Genomic DNA, 21,027 nt, shown 5'->3' on the forward strand with positions numbered 1-21,027 from the left:
CCCTCCCTCCCTCCCTCCCTCCTTCCCCTCCATCCCTGCCATACTCCCCACTCACTCTGTCAGCTGACTCTGGGCGCTCTCTGAGACGTTGCGGGGCATGGGCATGTTTCCCGTCATAATCGATGCGTTGGGCCCGGCCAGCATTTTGAACAGGGTGTTGTCCACCATCATCAGGGCTGTAGCGGCCGTGTGGTAGCCCTGGTTATTGAAGTAGGCCGTGACCTCGGCGATCTCCCCCGTGCCGCCGCTGAATGATGCACCCACCACACAGCGCTCGTTGAATGCCCCGCCCTCCTCCTCGGTCTTGGTGAGCACGTACTCCGTGAAGTCTGAGGAGAAGAAGCAGGGGATAGGGTGGATCAGTAAAGACAAGCTTTTTCCATGTCTGCATCTCTATGGTCTAAAGCAGCTTCCACCATGCGTGTTTGAGATTCACTACATTGCAGACAACTGCACAGAATCACTGATCTACAAATCACCTTTCATCTCAAATAACTAGTTATTATGTGGTACTGTGATCCTGTGATCTCTTCCAACATGCTGTCACGCTTACCCCTAATATTGACGTCCTGGGCTTGCTGGGCTGCCAATTGTGAAGAATACACCTGTGCCAGGGCGATTGCCAGCGGTCCCTTGCCGGGCTCCAGGGCCACGGGCACGGTGGTGGGGCCGTAGCGGCCCAGTGCCAGCCTCAGCTGCGGTGAGTCGTGGCGCCCGGGGAAGGTCTTTGCCACCACCAGGGCCAGCACGGTGAACACCAGGGGCACCAGGAACTGGGCCACAATCACCTTCCAGTTCCTCCAGCTATAGAGCGCCCGCTTCAGGAACATGGCATAGAACTGCTGCATGTACAGTCTGGCCTGGAGAGGAGGGTGGGAAGACAGACATGAGAGAGAGAGAAGAGCAAGAGATTATTTCCATATCACCCCTGATTTAATACAGTATGTTCCTATATTTTGTAAGCTCCTAAACCTTCCTACTAATAAACCATATCAATGACAGAAAGAGAAGATGTGTACAGGCAACCTTCTATATTGACATTTAGCTCACGTCCTGTCTGAACTCACACACAAAAACTCTCCTCTCTCACCCCGGTGTTGAGCTTGATGTTGGAGCAGTCCTCGGAGATGAGCGTGCCGCTGTCAGTGAAGTCGGTGACGTCCGTCATGCCGCTGTAGCTGCTGGTGTCGTCCATGGTCCAGTCGTGGGAGCGTCTCTCGTGTTGGTACTGCAGCGGGGGAAGCTGGATGGCCTGGATGTCCAGGCTAGAATCCACCAGCTTCCCCACTCTGGAAATACACAAGAATGTACAGCTTAGTACAGTAGCAGTGTATCTAACCCAAACCCTGGATGTCCAGGCTAGAATCCACCAGCTTCCCCACTCTGGAAATACACAAGAATGTACAGTTTAGTACAGTAGCAGTGTATCTAACCCAAACCCTGGATGTCCAGGCTAGAGACCAACAACTTCACCACTCTGAGGACTCACATAAGGAAATACAAACATTTAAAAAGTACACCTTTCTAGTCTGACAGTAGACAGGGACCAATACAACTTAGTGGACTTCTCTAGTCTGACAGTAGACAGGGACCAATACAACTTAGTGGACTTCTCTAGTCTGACAGTAGACAGGGACCAATACAACTTAGTGGACTTCTCTAGTCTGTCAGTAGACAGGGACCAATACAACTTAGTGGACTTCTCTAGTCTGACAGTAGACAGGGACCAATACAACTTAGTGGACTTCTCTAGTCTGACAGTAGACAGGGACCAATACAACTTAGTGGACTTCTCTAGTCTGACAGTAGACAGGGACCAATACAACTTAGTGGACTTCTCTAGTCTGACAGTAGACAGGGACCAATACAACTTAGTGGACTTCTCTAGTCTGACAGTAGACAGGGACCAATACAACTTAGTGGACTTCTCTAGTCTGACAGTAGACAGGGACCAATACAACTTAGTGGACTTCTCTAGTCTGACAGTAGACAGGGACCAATACAACTTAGTGGACTTCTCTAGTCTGACAGTAGACAGGGATGAAGTTACTTATAACAATTTAACTGAGCTTCCCTACTGAACGGAGCTTTATCAGGACAACATAAGGAAATATACAATTTACAGTAGTTAGATACCTAGTATTAGATTATGACAATTCAATTCATCTGTAAATTCAATTAACTATGCTGAGTTTTTCCAGACCATGTGTCCTGACCAGGAAACTTTAGTTCGAGAACCATTTTTCCCTAATCATGTCAGGTGGTCCGGAGGAACGTAGGAACCTTTCTTTGTACTGTATGACATCCTGACCGTTTTAGACTGTACAAATGTATTTATAGACATGGAACACATTCATTTATAATTGGATTAATCTTTATGTTCCGGAAGTGGCTTATGGAGAGAGCACTGTGTGTGAATCAGATGGATGTTGATGCTGAAATCTCTTCACAGAACTCAGGAACACACCCGGGGTCTATTGTACACCAAACAAAGGAGCTCATCGGAGAGGACTTAATAAGTGGGAGTGTGTTTGTGCTACTGGTGATGGTGACGGTGAGCATTTTATGTCATTCCAGTCCTGCTAACTCTCTCGTCTTCTCACTCTGAGGGGATGGACAGGAGCTTGGACAACCACAATAGCCAGAACGCCATTTCTGTCCATTACAAATGAATGATCATTTCATCCAGCCAAACCCCACTCCCACAACGCCTGGCACAGACAGCACTCCCCTCAAAGAGCTTCATCTAACAGTTCTATAAGTGATCTTCGAGACCCCTATCCAGGGTGTGAAAATGGACTCGGGCATCTGCTGTAGCTGTATGAAATTGATAATGACCAAGAGACTGCATATGTAGTAAGATGAAGAGAAGCAGAAATGACTTGGCCGAGGTAGGAACAGTCTGAACAGGTGTTAAATTAGGTGGCTTTCAGTATATTTGAACTGAAACTGAAATGACAGGACTAATGTAGATGGTCCACCCCTTCAGAGAGCTGGGTGGGAATACAGCTGAATGAAATTGGTAATGGAAAGAGGCTGCATGTAACAGCCAGGGTATGTACAGACTGAACACGTGTTAAGATGGTGGCTTTTAGTGGAGTTGAAAATTAAGGACTAATGTGGCTTTTGTATACGGGGATGGAGACACTCACTGACAGACCCACATAGTGATGTACAAATAATGACGCCTGAAATGAGATATTCTGGAGGTAATTGTTATATCCTGTTTAGAGCCTTCACAGCTGTGTTCCACTGAAAAAACACGTGCCCACAAGAACACGTGCAGGCAAACAAACTATCCTACCAGACAGTAACACAAAGACATGCATGTATGTATGCTCACCCCCCCCAAAACACACACTCACGTTAAAATATGCTTAAAAACACACACACACAAAGAGGCTTTAAACGCAGGCAGAAATAATTGCTCAGATGTAAGCTGAAAGCAGCTGGCTGGTTGGTGATGCAGAGTAATTGAGCGGAAGATGAGAACTGGAATAAGTGTGTGTGTGTGTGTGTGTGTGTGTGTGTGTGTGTGTGTGTGTGTGTGTGTGTGTGTGTGTGTGTGTGTGTGTGTGTCAGTGGAGGCTCTTCAGAGGAGGAAGGGGAGGACCGTCCTCCTCAGAAAAATAGAAATGTATAAAAAGTTATCTTTTTTAGATAAAACTATACAAAATATATTCACGTCACCAAATCATTGATTAAAACACACACTTTTTTGCAGTGAAGGTCTACAATAGCCTCAACAACACTGTAGGGTAGCACCATGGCATAGCCGGAGGAAAGCTAGCTTCCGTCCTCTTCTGGGTACATTGACTTCAATATAAATCCTAGGAGGCTCATGGTTCTCACCCACTTCCATAGACCTACACAGTAATTATGACAACTTCCAGGAGACGTCCTCCAATCTATCAGAGCTCTTGCAACATGAACTGACATGTTGTCCACAAAACCAAAGGAACAGAGAATGAATTTAGTACTGAAAGCATCAGCTACAGCTAGCTAGCACTGCAATGCACCAAATGTGGTGAGTAGTTGACTCAAAGAAAGATAAAGACAATAGGTGAACAGTTAACAAATTAATTTCTTCCAAAATGAAAGAGAAGCAAGAGAAAGATTATCTTTTTTTTTAACTTTCAGTTTCACTTACTTAGCTAGCAAATGCAGCTAGCTAGTTTAGCCTACTCAAACCCCCTGCTCAAACAGATGGACTGCTAACTGCTAAACTGTTTACTGACTGCACACTAACGTTACTGCATGATTGTAGCGGGTTTAGTAACCTGTTATTTCTATTAGCCATGTTGACTAGGACGTTACTTTAGCTAATATGGTGACAACGATGTAGGCTTTAGTGGTTATGATATGGTTTGGCTTGGAAAGGTTTCTTCGCCTGGTCACATACATCTAATGTGTTGTGCATTGAAGAAGTCCACAAGTGAATGGAAAAAGGTGAGAGGAGGAGAGAGCATAGATATGAGAAGGAATTTAACAAGGCTGCTATGAAACAAATGTTCATGAGTGATCACGGGTGAATTCATTCCAAGGATTCTGTTGAAAAACATTTCTTAAAACGGAAGCACACGGAACGAAACAGGGATAAACATTCCTGAATTTGTCCAATAGAAACTCTCACTTGCCACTGTTAGACTAATGATTACACCCTAGATCAGCTAGACGCAGGCAAGACTGTGCAAGGCGGTATTGCATGTGTCACTGTCTGTCACTGTTTCTCTCGACCTGTGTGCACTGACGTTGTAAACTTTCATTCACAGGCTAGGTTGTAGCAACCTCATGATGGGTATAGGGAACATGTGAGTATCATGTAGTAGCCTAAGCCTATCGATGTTACACTGAGCTGGTTGAATGGAATATGAAAGACAGTTATCCAATATGCTGTAATAGAATTAAGGCCATGCACATGACACACATCATCCTCCATCTTAAACGGCACACAGGTGTGTATGTATGTGTGTGTATATATACAGTGCCTTGAGAAAGTATTCGGCCCCCTTGAACTTTGCGACCTTTTGCCACATTTCAGGCTTCAAACATAAAGATATAAAACAGTATTTTTTTGTGAAGAATCAACAACAAGTGGGACACAATCATGAAGTGGAACGACATTTATTGGATATTTCAAACTTTTTTAACAAATCAAAAACTGAAAAATTGGGCGTGCAAAATTATTCAGCCCCCTTAAATTAATACTTTGTAGGCCACCTTTTGCTGCGATTACAGCTGTAAGTCGCTTGGGGTATGTCTCTATCAGTTTTTCACATCGGGAGACTGAAATTTTTTCCCATTCCTCCTTGCAAAACAGCTCGAGCTCAGTGAGGTTGGATGGAGAGCATGTGAACAGCAGTTTTCAGTTCTTTCCACAGATTCTCGATTGGATTCAGGTCTGGACTTTGACTTGGCCATTCTAACACCTGGATATGTTTATTTTTGAACCATTCCATTGTAGATTTTGCTTTATGTTTTGGATCATTGTCTTGTTGGAAGACAAATCTCCGTCCCAGTCTCAGGTCTTTTGCAGACTCCATCAGGTTTTCTTCCAGAATGGTCCTGTATTTGGCTCCATCCATCTTCCCATCAATTTTAACCATCTTCCCTGTCCCTGCTGAAGAAAAGCAGGCCCAAACCATGATGCTGCCACCACCATGTTTGACAGTGGGGATGGTGTGGTCAGGGTGATGAGCTGTGTTGCTTTTACGCCAAACATAACGTTTTGCATTGTTGCCAAAAAGTTCAATTTTGGGTTCATCTGACCAGAGCACCTTCTTCCACATGTTTGGTGTGTCTCCCAGGTGGCTTGTGGCAAACTTTAAACGACACTTTTTATGGATATCTTTAAGAAATGGCTTTCTTCTTGCCACTCTTCCATAAAGGCCAGATTTGTGCAATATACGACTGATTGTTGTCCTATGGACAGAGTCTACCACCTCAGCTGTAGATATCTGCAGTTCATCCAGAGTGATCATGGGCCTCTTGGCTGCATCTCTGATCAGTCTTCTCCTTGTATGAGCTGAAAGTTTAGAGGGACTGCCAGGTCTTGGTAGATTTGCAGTGGTCTGATACTCCTTCCATTTCAATATTATCGCTTGCACAGTGCTCCTTGGGATGTTTAAAGCTTGGGAAATCATTTTGTATCCAAATCCGGCTTTAAACTTCTTCACAACAGTATCTCGGACCTGCCTGGTGTGTTCCTTGTTCTTCATGATGCTCTCTGCGCTTTTAACGGACCTCTGAGACTATCACAGTGCAGGTGCATTTATACGGAGACTTGATTACACACAGGTGGATTGCATTTATTATCATTAGTCATTTAGGTCAACATTGGATCATTCAGAGATCCCCACTGAACTTCTGGAGAGAGTTTGCTGCACTGAAAGTAAAGGGGCTGAATAATTTTGCACGCCCAGTTTTTGATTTGTTAAAAAAGTTTGAAATATCCAATAAATGTCGTTCCACTTCATGATTGTGTCCCACTTGTTGTTGATTCTTCACAAAAAAATACACTTTTATATCTTTATGTTTGAAGCCTGAAATGTGGCAAAAGGTCGCAAAGTTCAAGGGGGGCGAATACTTTCGCAAGGCACTGTATATATATATATATATATATGTGCGCACACTTAAAAGCCTGCAGGTACATACATACTCATGACAAGTGTTAATATTTATTACAACTGCAAGCTTTAAGGTACTCTTCCTGGGAGCTGTGGTGAGAGGTCCAGACCTAGCTGGTACTCTCCCTGGGTGCTGTGGTGAGAGGTCCAGACCTAGCTGGTACTCTCCCTGGGAGCTATGATGAGAGGTCCAGACCTAGCTGGTACTCTCCTTGGGTGCTGTGGTGAGAGGTCCAGACCTAGCTGGTACTCTCCCTGGGTGCTGTGGTGAGAGGTCCAGACCTAGCTGGTACTCTCCCTGGGAGCTGTGGTGAGTGTGTAATCCCATACCTGAGGAAGACCTCCTCCATGGTGGTGACAGAGGCTCCATAGCTGGCGATGCCCAGCTCCTCTCTGTTCATCTCCAGCTCTGCAAACAGCAGCTCAAACCTGGAGAGGGAAGAACATTGATCCATCAGAGATCAGTCAGACCCGGGTCTAAAACAGTCTTCTGTCATGGGGATCTACGGTGACATCACAGGCCGTTAAACAACCTCAACAGTCAGTCAATACTCCCTCCAGATAAAACCAACAACTAGGGCAGGGACCAAAATACCACCCTATTCCCATTTTAGTGCACTACTTTTCACCAGGTCAAAAGTGGTCAAAAGTAGTACACCAAATAGGGAATAGGGTGCCATTTGGGACATAAGCTATATATCTACTTGAAACATCACCCTTACCTCTAAAAGTAGAGGTGTCTGTAATCATACTGTAGCAAGCAGCAACACCCTCAGATTGGACCCAACTTGGGCTCATCAAAATAGACTGACAAAAATAGTATGTGTGTGTCACACTAAACACTGAGCTGTGGCCATCGGCACTGATGGCCTGTGTGAGATTGGGTATTGATTTTGTCTTACCGGTTGGTGCTCTCTTTGGGCAGAATGTATGAGAGCTCAGCCCCAGCACTGCTCTCCAGCGTGGCATTGGGAACGTACATGTGGACCAGCCGTGTGATCTCAGACACGTTGCACAGCGCATCCTTCACGATCACCATGTGGTAGCCAGCACCTGAGACGCAGGAGAAGGAAGGTGAAGTTACATCTCTGAATCCCTCTACCATCACCTCATGACATTCTACCATGACTAGTTATTCACACTATGTTCTGTCTTGTATTCTTCACTCCCACTTCACCCCTTCTATCCAACCCTTTTCATTTCACCACTACATTCCACCTCTTCTCTTCTCTGTTTCCACAACCTCTCCATCACACCTGTTCATTTTATTATCCCTCCTCTCTTCCCTCTCCTACACCCTTTACCCTCTCTACCCATTGTTCTCTTTCTCCCTCCCTCCTCTCTTCCCTCTCCCACACCCTTTACCCTCTCTACCCATTGTTCTTTTTCTCCCTCCCTCCTCTCTTCCCTCTCCCACACCCTTTACCCTCTCTACCCATTCTTCTCTTTCTCCCTCCCTCCTCTCTCCCCTCTCCCACACCCTTTACCCTCTCTACCCATTCTTCTTTCTCCCTCCCTCCTCTCTTCCCTCTCCTACACCCTTTACCCTCTCTACCCATTGTTCTCTTTCTCCCTCCCTCCTCTCTTCCCTCTCCCACACCCTTTACCCTCTCTACCCATTGTTCTCTTTCTCCCTCCCTCCTCTCTCCCCTCTCCCACACCCTTTACCCTCTCTACCCATTCTTCTTTCTCCCTCCCTCCTCTCTCCTACACCCTTTACCCTCTCTACCCATTCTTCTCTTTCTCCCTCCTCTCTCCCCTCTCCCACACCCTTTACCCTCTCTACCCATTCTTCTTTCTCCCTCCCTCCTCTCTTCCCTCTCCCACACCCTTTACCCTCTCTACCCATTCTTCTTTCTCCCTCCCTCCTCTCTCCCCTCTCCCACACCCTTTACCCCCTCTACCCATTCTTCTCTTTCTCCCTCCCTCCCTCTCCCCTCTCCTACACCCTTTACCCCCTCTACCCATTCTTCTCTTTCTTTCTCCCTTCCTCTCCCCTCTCCTACACCCTTTACCCCCTCTACCCATTCTTCTCTTTCTCCCTCCCTCCTCTCTCCCCTCTCCCACACCCTTTACCCCCTCTACCCATTCTTCTCTTTCTCCCTCCCTCCCTCTCCCCTCTCCCACACCCTTTACCCTCTCTCCCCATTCTTCTCTTTCTCCCTCCCTCCTCTCCCTCCCCTCTCTCCCCTCTCTACACACCCTTTACCCTCTCTCCCCATTCTTCTCTTTCTCCCTCCCTCCTCTCACCGTATTTGTTCTTGAGAAACAGTGGAGAGCCGCAGCACTGCAGCTCTCCCCCAGCCATGATGACTATACGGTCCCCCAGCAGGTCGGCCTCGTCCATGAAGTGCGTAGTCAGCAGGATGGTGCGCCCGCGCTTCTCGCCCTGGAGCAGGTCCCAGGTGGCCCGCCTCGCCGACGGGTCCATGCCCGACGTGGGCTCATCCAACATCACCACCTGGGGAGGAGTGGTGAGATGGAGGGATGGAAGGACAAAGATAGAGACAGGGAGGGGGGTGGAGGAAAGGGAAGATTGAGGGACGGAAGTGAAGGGACAGAGAAAGAGCCAGAGGGGTAAGATGTGTTGAAATAGCCTTGTGTGTTGCACATACAGTGCATCAACTATTCATACCACATTTTGTTGTGTTACAGCCCAAATTCAAAATGGATTTCATAGATTGTTTTTCTCACCCATCTACACACAATACCCAATAATGACGAAGTAAAAACACGTTTTTAGGAATTTTTGAAAATGAAATAAATAAAAGTCTAATTTACCTAAGTATTCACACCCTCGAGTCAATACTTTGTAGAAGCACTTTTGGCATGGATTACAGCTGTGAGTAGGCTGGGTCAGTCTCTATGGTTTGTGCAATATTTGCCCATTTATTATTTTCTACATTCTTCAAGGGCTGTCAAATTGGTTCTAGACGGAGGGGCCTTACATATTGTATGTGGGGGGTACAGAGATGAGATAGTCATTCAAAAATCATGTTAAACACTATTATTGCATGGGTTAGCAACTTATTATGTGACTTGTTAAGCAAATGTTTAGGAGTAAACTTATTTAGGCTTGTCATAACAAACGGGTTGAATACTTATGGACTCGAGACATTTCAGCGTTATATTTTCGTACATAAAAAAACAACATAATTCCACTTTGACATTATGAGGTATTGTGTTTAGGCCAGTGACAACAATCTCAACGTAATCCATTTTAAATGCAGGCTGTAACACAACAACATGTGGAAAAGGTCAAAGGGATATGTATTTATTTGTGCAATTATGTTATGCCTGTACTTTGACAATGCCACGCTAACTAACCCTCTGGGGTTAATAAAGCCATTTTGAATTGAGTGACAAGACCATACCTTCAGGTCAAAAGCAGTGCACTGAATAGGGAAATGAGTGGCATTTGGGACACAAGCCAATACTGACCTTGGAGTCTCCGATGAGGCCGATGCCAATGGATAGTTTCCTCTTCATCCCACCTGACAGGGTCTTGGAGTGGGAATGTCGCTTGTCCTCCAGGTTCAGAATCCTGATGATCCGGTCCACCTCAGCTGGAATCTTCTCCTGGGAATACCCCTTCAGCTGGAGACGAGACAGAGAGAGGAATACCCCTTCAGCTGGAGACGAGACAGAGAGAGGAATACCCCTTCAGCTGGAGACAAGACAGAGAGAGGAGTACCCCTTCAGCTGGAGACGAGACAGAGAGAGGAATACCCCTTCAGCTGGAGACGAGAGAGACATAAGGAATACCCCTTCAGCTGGAGACGAGACAGAGAGAGGAGTAACCCTTCAGCTGGAGACGAGACAGAGAGAGGAATAACCCTTCAGCTGGAGACGAGACAGAGAGAGGAGTACCCCTTCAGCTGGAGACGAGACAGACAGAGAGAATACCCCTTCAGCTGGAGACGAGACAGAGAGAGGAATACCCCTTCAGCTGGAGACGAGACAGAGAGAGGAATACCCCTTCAGCTGGAGACGAGACAGAGAGAGGAATAACCCTTCAGCTGGAGACGAGACAGAGAGAGGAATACCCCTTCAGCTGGAGACGAGACAGAGAGAGGAATACCCCTTCAGCTGGAGACGAGACAGAGAGAGGAGTAACCCTTCAGCTGGAGACGAGACAGAGAGAGGAATACCCCTTCAGCTGGAGACGAGACAGAGAGAGGAATACCCCTTCAGCTGGAGACGAGACAGAGAGAGGAATACCCCTTCAGCTGGAGACAAGACAGAGAGAGGAATACCCCTTCAGCTGGAGACGAGACAGAGAGAGGAATACCCCTTCAGCTGGAGACGAGACAGAGAGAGGAGTACCCCTTCAGCTGGAGACGAGACAGAGAGAGGAATACCCCTTCAGCTGGAGACGAGACAGAGAGAGGAATACCCCTTCAGCTGGAGACGAGACAGAGAGAGGAATACCCCTTCAGCTGGAGACGAGACAGAGAGAGGAATAACCCTTCAGCTGGAGACGAGACAGAGAGAGGAATACCCCTTCAGCTGGAGACGAGACAGAGAGAGGAATACCCCTTCAGCTGGAGACGAGACAGAGAGAGGAGTAACCCTTCAGCTGGAGACGAGACAGAGAGAGGAATACCCCTTCAGCTGGAGACGAGACAGAGAGAGGAATACCCCTTCAGCTGGAGACGAGACAGAGAGAGGAGTAACCCTTCAGCTGGAGACGAGACAGAGAGAGGAATACCCCTTCAGCTGGAGACGAGACAGAGAGAGGAGTAACCCTTCAGCTGGAGACGAGACAGAGAGAGGAATACCCCTTCAGCTGGAGACGAGACAGAGAGAGGAATACCCCTTCAGCTGGAGACGAGACAGAGAGAGGAATACCCCTTCAGCTGGAGACGAGACAGAGAGAGGAGTAACCCTTCAGCTGGAGACGAGACAGAGAGAGGAGTAACCCTTCAGCTGGAGACGAGACAGAGAGAGGAATAACCCTTCAGCTGGAGACGAGACAGAGAGAGGAATAACCCTTCAGCTGGAGACGAGACAGAGAGAGGAGTAACCCTTCAGCTGGAGACGAGACAGAGAGGGGAGTAACCCTTCAGCTGGAGACGAGACAGAGAGAGGAATACCCCTTCAGCTGGAGACGAGACAGAGAGAGGAATAACCCTTCAGCTGGAGACGAGACAGAGAGAGGAATACCCCTTCAGCTGGAGACGAGACAGAGAGAGAGGAGTAACCCTTCAACTGGAGACGAGACAGAGAGAGAGGAGTAACCCTTCAGCTGGAGACGAGACAGAGAGAGGAATACCCCTTCAGCTGGAGACGAGACAGAGAGAGGAATAACCCTTCAGCTGGAGACGAGACAGAGAGAGGAATACCCCTTCAGCTGGAGACGAGACAGAGAGAGGAATACCCCTTCAGCTGGAGACGAGACAGAGAGAGGAATACCCCTTCAACTGGAGACGAGACAGAGACATAAGGAATACCCCTTCAGCTGGAGACGAGACAGAGAGAGGAATAACCCTTCAGCTGGAGACGAGACAGAGAGAGGAATACCCCTTCAGCTGGAGACGAGACAGAGAGAGGAATACCCCTTCAGCTGGAGACAAGACAGAGAGAGGAGTACCCCTTCAGCTGGAGACGAGACAGAGAGAGGAATACCCCTTCAGCTGGAGACGAGAGAGACATGAGGAATACCCCTTCAGCTGGAGACGAGACAGAGAGAGGAATAACCCTTCAGCTGGAGACGAGACAGAGAGAGGAATAACCCTTCAACTGGAGACAAGACAGAGAGAGAGGAATACCCCTTCAGCTGGAGAGACAGAGAGAGACCCCTTCAGACAGAGAGAGGAATACCCCTTCAGCTGGAGACGAGACAGAGAGAGGAATACCCCTTCAGCTGGAGACGAGACAGAGAGAGGAATAACCCTTCAGCTGGAGACGAGACAGAGAGAGGAATACCCCTTCAGCTGGAGACGAGACAGAGAGAGGAATACCCTTCAGCTGGAGACGAGACAGAGAGAGGAATAACCCTTCAGCTGGAGACGAGACAGAGAGAGGAATACCCCTTCAGCTGGAGACGAGACAGAGAGAGGAATACCCCTTCAGCTGGAGACGAGACAGAGAGAGGAATACCCCTTCAGCTGGAGACGAGACAGAGAGAGGAATACCCCTTCAGCTGGAGACGAGACAGAGAGAGGAATACCCCTTCAGCTGGAGACGAGACAGAGAGAGGAGTAACCCTTCAGCTGGAGACGAGACAGAGAGAGGAATACCCTTCAGCTGGAGACGAGACAGAGAGAGGAATACCCCTTCAGCTGGAGACGAGACAGAGAGAGGAATACCCCTTCAGCTGGAGACGAGACAGAGAGAGGAATAACCCTTCAGCTGGAGACGAGACAGAGAGAGGAATACCCCTTCAGCTGGAGACGAGACAGAGAGAGGAATACCCCTTCAGCTGGAGACGAGACAGAGAGAGGAATAACCCTTCAGCTGGAGACGAGACAGAGAGAGGAATACCCCTTCAGCTGGAGACGAGACAGAGAGAGGAATACCCCTTCAGCTGGAGACGAGACAGAGAGAGGAATAACCCTTCAGCTGGAGACGAGACAGAGAGAGGAATACCCCTTCAGCTGGAGACGAGACAGACAGAGGAGAATAACCCTTCAGCTGGAGACGAGACAGAGAGAGGAATAACCCTTCAGCTGGAGACGAGACAGAGAGAGGAATACCCCTTCAGCTGGAGACGAGACAGAGAGAGGAATAACCCTTCAGCTGGAGACGAGACAGAGAGAGGAATAACCCTTCAGCTGGAGACGAGACAGAGAGAGGAATAACCCTTCAGCTGGAGACGAGACAGAGAGAGGAATACCCCTTCAGCTGGAGACGAGACAGAGAGAGGAATAACCCTTCAGCTGGAGACGAGACAGAGAGAGGAATAACCCTTCAGCTGGAGACGAGACAGAGAGGGAGTAACCCTTCAGCTGGAGACGAGACAGAGAGAGGAATAACCCTTCAGCTGGAGACGAGACAGAGAGAGGAATAACCCTTCAGCTGGAGACGAGACAGAGAGAGGAATAACCCTTCAGCTGGAGACGAGACAGAGAGAGGAATAACCCTTCAGCTGGAGACGAGACAGAGAGAGGAATAACCCTTCAGCTGGAGACGAGACAGAGAGAGGAATACCCCTTCAGCTGGAGACGAGACAGAGAGAGGAATAACCCTTCAGCTGGAGACGAGACAGAGAGAGGAATAACCCTTCAGCTGGAGACGAGACAGAGAGAGGAATACCCCTTCAGCTGGAGACGAGACAGAGAGAGGAATACCCCTTCAGCTGGAGACGAGACAGAGAGAGGAATAACCCTTCAGCTGGAGACGAGACAGAGAGAGGAATACCCCTTCAGCTGGAGACGAGACAGAGAGAGGAATACCCCTTCAGCTGGAGACGAGACAGAGAGAGGAATACCCCTTCAGCTGGAGACGAGACAGAGAGAGGAATACCCCTTCAACTGGAGACGAGACAGAGAGAGGAATAACCCTTCAGCTGGAGACGAGACAGAGAGAGGAATAACCCTTCAGCTGGAGACGAGACAGAGAGAGGAATAACCCTTCAGCTGGAGACGAGACAGAGACATAAGGAATACCCCTTCAGCTGGAGACGAGACAGAGAGAGGAATAACCCTTCAGCTGGAGACGAGACAGAGAGAGGAATAACCCTTCAGCTGGAGACGAGACAGAGAGAGGAATAACCCTTCAACTGGAGACGAGACAGAGAGAGGAATAACCCTTCAGCTGGAGACGAGACAGAGAGAGGAATAACCCTTCAACTGGAGACGAGACAGAGAGAGGAGTACCCCTTCAGCTGGAGACGAGACAGAGAGAGGAATACCCCTTCAGCTGGAGACGAGACAGAGAGAGGAATAACCCTTCAACTGGAGACGAGACAGAGAGAGGAGTAACCCTTCAGCTGGAGACGAGACAGAGAGAGGAATAACCCTTCAACTGGAGACGAGACAGAGAGAGGAGTAACCCTTCAGCTGGAGACGAGACAGAGAGAGGAATAACCCTTCAGCTGGAGACGAGACAGAGAGAGGAATAACCCTTCAGCTGGAGACGAGACAGAGACATAAGGAATACCCCTTCAGCTGGAGACGAGACAGAGAGAGGAATAACCCTTCAGCTGGAGACAAGACAGAGAGAGGAGTAACCCTTCAGCTGGAGACGAGACAGAGAGAGGAATAACCCTTCAGCTGGAGACGAGACAGAGACATAAGGAATACCCCTTCAGCTGGAGACGAGACAGAGAGAGGAATAACCCTTCAACTGGAGACGAGACAGAGAGAGGAATAACCCTTCAGCTGGAGACGAGACAGAGAGAGGAATAACCCTTCAGCTGGAGACGAGACAGAGAGAGGAATACCCCTTCAGCTGGAGACGAGACAGAGACATAAGGAATACCCCTTCAGCTGGAGACGAGACAGAGACATAAGGAATACCCCTTCAACTGGAGACAAGACAGAGAGAGGAATAACCCTTCAGCTGGAGACAAGACAGAGAGAGGAATAACCCTTCAACTGGAGACAAGACAGAGAGAGGAATAACCCTTCAACTGGAGACGAGACAGAGACATAAGGAATACCCCTTCAACTGGAGACGAGACAGAGAGAGGAATACCCCATCAGCTGGAGACGAGACAGAGACATAAGGAATACCCCTTCAACTGGAGACAAGACAGAGACATAAGGAATACCCCTTCAGCTGGAGACGAGACAGAGAGAGGAATACCCCATCAGCTGGAGACGAGACAGAGACATAAGGAATACCCCTTCAACTGGAGACAAGACAGAGACATAAGGAATACCCCTTCAGCTGGAGACGAGACAGAGAGGAATACCCCTTCAGCTGGAGACGAGATAGAGACATAAGGAATAACCCTTCAACTGGAGACGAGACAGAGACATAAGGAATAACCCTTCAACTGGAGACGAGACAGAGACATAAGGAATACCCCTTCAACTGGAGACAAGACAGAGACATAAGGAATAACCCTTCAGCTGGAGACAAGACAGAGACATAAGGAATACCTCTTCAGCTGGAGACGAGAGAGAGAGGAATACCCCTTCAACTGGAGACAAGACAGAGACATAAGGAATAACCCTTCAGCTGGAGACAAGACAGAGACATAAGGAATACCTCTTCAGCTGGAGACGAGAGAGAGAGAGGAATACCCCTTCAACTGGAGACAAGACAGAGACATAAGGAATACCTCTTCAGCTGGAGACAAGACAGAGACATAAGGAATACCCCTTCAGCTGGAGACGAGAGAGAGAGAGGAATAACCCTTCAACTGGAGACAAGACAGAGACATAAGGAATACCCCTTCAGCTGGAGACAAGACAGAGACATAAGGAATACCCCTTCAGCTGGAGACGAGAGAGAAATACCCCTTCAACTGGAGACGAGACAGAGACGTAAGGAATACCTCTTCAGCTGGAGACAAGACAGAGACATAAGGAATACCTCTTCAGCTGGAGACAAGACAGAGACATAAGGAATACCCCTTCAGCTGGAGACGAGAGAGAGAGAGGAATAACCCTTCAACTGGAGACAGAGACATAAGGAATACCCCTTCAGCTGGAGACGAGAGAGAGAGAGAGGAATAACCCTTCAACTGGAGACAAGACAGAGACATAAGGAATACCCCTTCAGCTGGAGACGAGACAGAGACATAAGGAATACCCCTTCAGCTGGAGACGAGAGAGAGACATAAGGAATACCCCTTCAGCTGGAGACGAGACAGAGAGAGGAATACCCCTTCAACTGGAGACGAGACAGAGACATAAGGAATACCCCTTCAACTGGAGACGAGACAGAGAGGAATAACCCTTAAGCAGGAGACAAGACAGAGACATAAGGAATACCACTTCAGCTGGAGACAAGACAGAGACATAAGGAATACCTCTTCAGCTGGAGACAAGACAGAGACATAAGGAATACCCCTTCAACTGGAGACGAGATAGAGAGAGGAATAACCCTTCAGCTGGAGACAAGACAGAGACATAAGGAATAACCCTTCAACTGGAGACGAGACAGAGAGAGGAATAACCCTTCAGCTGGAGACAAGACAGAGACATAAGGAATAACCCTTCAACTGGAGACAAGACAGAGACATAAGGAATACCCCTTCAACTGGAGACAAGACAGAGACATAAGGAATACCCCTTCAACTGGAGACAAGACAGAGACATAAGGAATACCCCTTCAGCTGGAGACGAGATTGAAACATAAGGAATACCCCTTCAACTGGAGACAAGACAGAGACATAAGGAATACCCCTTCAACTGGAGACAAGACAGAGACATAAGGAATACCCCTTCAACTGGAGACGAGACAGAGACATAAAGAATACCCCTTCAACTGGAGACGAGACAGAGACATAAAGAATACCCCTTCAACTGGAGACAAGACAGAGACATAAGGAATACCCCTTCAGCTGGAGACCAGAGGCATAAGGAATACATACCACAGCTGGAGAGTGCAATAGAGAGCGAGAGCATGACAGAACGCAAGGGAGAGCGAGCGCGAGAGACATAAGTGGGAAGAAGGGAAGTATGGAATGTGAGGAAAAGTTAGAGTGAAATTGAGAAAGTAAACTTAAAAGGAACGATAAGAGGACGGAATGTAAGGAAAGTAGAGGGGAATGGTGCCTGCATGCCTGTCTCTGTACCTGCATGCCTGACTGCCTGTCTGTCTCTGTGACTGTCTGCCTGCCTGTCTCTGTGCCTGTCTGACTCGGTGCCTGTGTGCCTGCCTGCCTGTCTCGATGCATGCCTGCCTATCTCGGTGCCTGCCTTCCTGTCTCGGTGCCTGCCTTCCTGTCTCGGTGCCTGCCTGCCTGTCTCGGTGCCTGTCTACCTCCCTGACTCGGTGCCGGCCTGCCTGTCTGTCTCTGTGCCTGCCTGCCTGCCTGTCTCTGTGCCTGCCTGACTCGGTGCCTGCCTGCCTGCCTCCCTGTCTCTGTGCCTGTCTGCCTCCCTGTCTCTGTGCCTGTCTGCCTCCCTGTCTCGGTGCCTGCCTGCCTCCCTGGCTCGGTGCCTGCCTGCCTCCCTGGCTCGGTGCCTGCCTGCCTCCCTGGCTCGGTGCCTGCCTGCCTCCCTGGCTCGGTGCCTGCCTGCCTGCCTCCCTGACTCGGTGCCTGCCTTGCCTGCCTACCTCCCTCCCGGTCTCTGTGCCCGCCCGCCTCCCTGTCTCTGTGCCCGCCCGCCCCCTGTCTCGGTGCCCGCCCCCCCCTGACTCGGTGCCCGCCCCCCGCCCCCTGACTCGGTGCCCGCCCGCCCCCTGACTCGGTGTCCGCCTGCCCGCCCCCCCCTGACTCCGTGCCCCCCGCCCGACTCCGTGCCCCCCGCCCGACTCCGTGCCTGTGTGCCTGCCTGACTCCGTGCCTGTGTGCCTGTCTGACTCCGTGCCTGTGTGCCTGCCTGACTCCGTGCCTGTGTGCCTGCCTGACTCCGTGCCTGTGTGCCTGCCTGACTCCGTGCCTGTGTGCCTGCCTGACTCCGTGCCTGTGTGCCTGCCTGACTCCGTGCCTGTGTGCCTGCCTGACTCCGTGCTTGCCTGACTCCGTGCCTGTGTGCCTGCCTGACTCCGTGCCTGCCTGACTCCGTGCCTGTGTGCCTGCCTGACTCCGTGCCTGCCTGCGTGTTTGCATTTCTTACTTGTGTGTAGAATAGCAGGTGCTCCCGGACAGTGAGGTTGTCAAAGAGCACGTCGTGCTGCGGACACAGGCCCAGGCTGTGGCGAATCAGAGCCATGTCCTGACAGATGTCATAGCCGTTAATGTAGGCCCTGCCACTACTGGGAGGAAACAGACCTGGAGGATACACAGAGAAACATAGCTGTTAATGTAGGCCCTGCTACTGAAACAGACCTGGAGGATACACAGAGAAACATAGCTGTTAATGTAGGCCCTGCTACTGAAACAGACCTGGAGGATACACAGAGAAACATAGCTGTTAATGTAGGCCCTGCTACTGAAACAGACCTGGAGGATACATAGAGAAACATAAGGAGTGAGTTTTACAAGTGGAGGATTGGTTTTAGAGTGGAGGCACACTGGCCTGTCTATGCTTGCGGTTCTGTTAGCGTCATCACTGTTTTCAATTCGGTCTGTAGATTGTACAAGGGAAAAGTAGCAATGTGTATGGCTGTGTGTGTGTTTGTCCCACCTGTCAGCATGGACAGTGTGGTGGTCTTCCCGGCTCCGTTGTGCCCCAGCAGAACTGTGATCTGGCCCTCGAACATGTTCACTGTCAGATCCTTGACAGCCTGCCGCGTCTTGTTACCCACTTTGAACTCCTGGCAGGATGAAAATCATTACATCTAAATCATTACAATGGCATCCCTATCCCTGGATTAAAATCATTACAATGGCATCCCTATCCCTGGATTAAAATCATTACAATGGCATACCTATCCCTGGATTAACATCATTACAATGGAATACCTATCCCAAGATTAAAATCATTACAATGGCCAACCTATCCCTGGATTAACATCATTACAATGGAATACCTATCCCAAGATTAAAATCATTACAATGGCCAACCTATCCCTGGATTAAAATCATTACAATGGCATCCCTATCCCTGGATTAAAATCATTACAGTGGCATACCTATCCCTGGATTAAAATCATTACAGTGGCACACCTACCCCTGGATTAAAATCATTATAATGGCCTACCTATCCCTGGATTAAAATCATTACAATGGCCTACCTATCCCTGGATTAACATCATTACAATGGCCTACCTATCCCTGGATTAACATCATTACAATGGCCAACCTATCCCTGGATTAAAATCATTACAGTGGCATACCTATCCCTGGATTAAAATCATTACAGTGGCACACCTACCCCTGGATTAAAATCATTATAATGGCCTACCTACCCCTGGATTAAAATCATTACAATGGCACACCTATCCCTGGATTAACATCATTACAATGGCATCCCTATCCCTGGATTAAAATCATTACAATGGCCAACCTATCCCTGGATTAAAATCATTACAATGGCATCCCTATCCCTGGATTAAAATCATTACAGTGGCATACCTACCCCTGGATTAAAATCATTATAATGGCCTACCTATCCCTGGATTAAAATCATTACAATGGCCTACCTATCCCTGGATTAACATCATTACAATGGCCTACCTATCCCTGGATTAACATCATTACAATGGCCAACCTATCCCTGGATTAACATCATTACAATGGCCTACCTATCCCTGGATTAAAATCATTACAATGGCCAACCTATCCCTGGATTAACATCATTACAATGGCCTACCTATCCCTGGATTAAAATCATTACAATGGCCTACCTATCCCTGGATTAAAATCATTACAGTGGCACACCTACCCCTGGATTAAAATCATTATAATGGCCTACCTATCCCTGGATTAAAATCATTACAATGGCCTACCTATCCCTGGATTAACATCATTACAATGGCCTACCTATCCCTGGATTAACATCATTACAATGGCCAACCTATCCCTGGATTAACATCATTACAATGGCCTACCTATCCCTGGATTAAAATCATTACAATGGCCAACCTATCCCTGGATTAACATCATTACAATGGCCTACCTATCCCTGGATTAAAATCATTACAATGGCCTACCTATCCCTGGATTAACATCATTACAATGGCATACCTACCCCTAGATTAAAATTATTACAATGGCCTACCTATCCCGAAATTGGTGCGCAAAAGTCAGCTGCAAGTATTTTTCCACAGAATTCAGAGAAGAATGCAGGCTTCCACGAACGATATATCAATGAAGAGATATGTGAAAAAACACCTTGAGGATTGATTCCAAACAACGTTTGCCATGTTTCGGTCGATATTATGGAGTTAATTCGGAAAAAGTTTGACGTTGTAGGTGACTGAATTTTCGGTTCGTTTCGGTAGCCAAATGTGATGTACAAAACGGAGCGATTTCTCCTACACACAGAAGCTTTCAGGAAAAACTGCGCATTTGGTATGTAACTGAGAGTCTCCTCATTGAAAACATCCGAAGCTCTTCAAAGGTAAATGATTTTATTTATTTGGTTATCTGGTTTTTGTGAAAATGTTGCGTGCTAAATGCTACTCAAAATGCTAAGCTAGCTTAGCATACTCTTACACAAATTAGTCAATTGATATGGTTCAAAAGCATATTTTGAAAATCTGAGATGACAGTGTTGTTAAGAAAAGGCTAAGCTTGAGAGCAGGCACATTATTTTCATTTTATTTGCGATTTTCAGAAATCGTTAACGTTGCGTTATGCTAATGAGCCTGAGGCTTTAGTCACGATCCCGGATAGGGAGTTTCAAGAGGTTTTAACATCATTACAATGGCCAACCTATCCCTGGATTAACAT

At 48.1% G+C, this 21,027-nt stretch overlaps 1 protein-coding gene across 2 annotated transcripts in view; it reads right to left on the bottom strand.

Annotated features, from left to right (window-relative positions):
• LOC135530437 (phospholipid-transporting ATPase ABCA3-like) overlaps positions 1-21,027 on the bottom strand; it is an 89,596-nt gene that overhangs the window by 20,265 nt on the left and 48,304 nt on the right. For both annotated transcript variants that reach the window (XM_064958763.1, XM_064958761.1), the window contains 9 exons: positions 18,818-18,947; positions 18,308-18,462; positions 10,068-10,223; positions 8,877-9,087; positions 7,529-7,679; positions 6,957-7,055; positions 1,091-1,289; positions 554-860; positions 56-329 (listed from right to left, as the gene is read on the bottom strand). In XM_064958763.1, the coding sequence (XP_064814835.1) occupies positions 56-329; positions 554-860; positions 1,091-1,289; positions 6,957-7,055; positions 7,529-7,679; positions 8,877-9,087; positions 10,068-10,223; positions 18,308-18,462; positions 18,818-18,947 (1,682 nt within the window). The remainder of the gene's footprint in view (positions 1-55; positions 330-553; positions 861-1,090; positions 1,290-6,956; positions 7,056-7,528; positions 7,680-8,876; positions 9,088-10,067; positions 10,224-18,307; positions 18,463-18,817; positions 18,948-21,027) is intronic.

Source organism: Oncorhynchus masou, unplaced genomic scaffold, assembly GCF_036934945.1.
Source record: "Oncorhynchus masou masou isolate Uvic2021 unplaced genomic scaffold, UVic_Omas_1.1 unplaced_scaffold_1342, whole genome shotgun sequence".
In the NCBI taxonomy this organism is placed as follows: domain Eukaryota; kingdom Metazoa; phylum Chordata; class Actinopteri; order Salmoniformes; family Salmonidae; genus Oncorhynchus; species Oncorhynchus masou.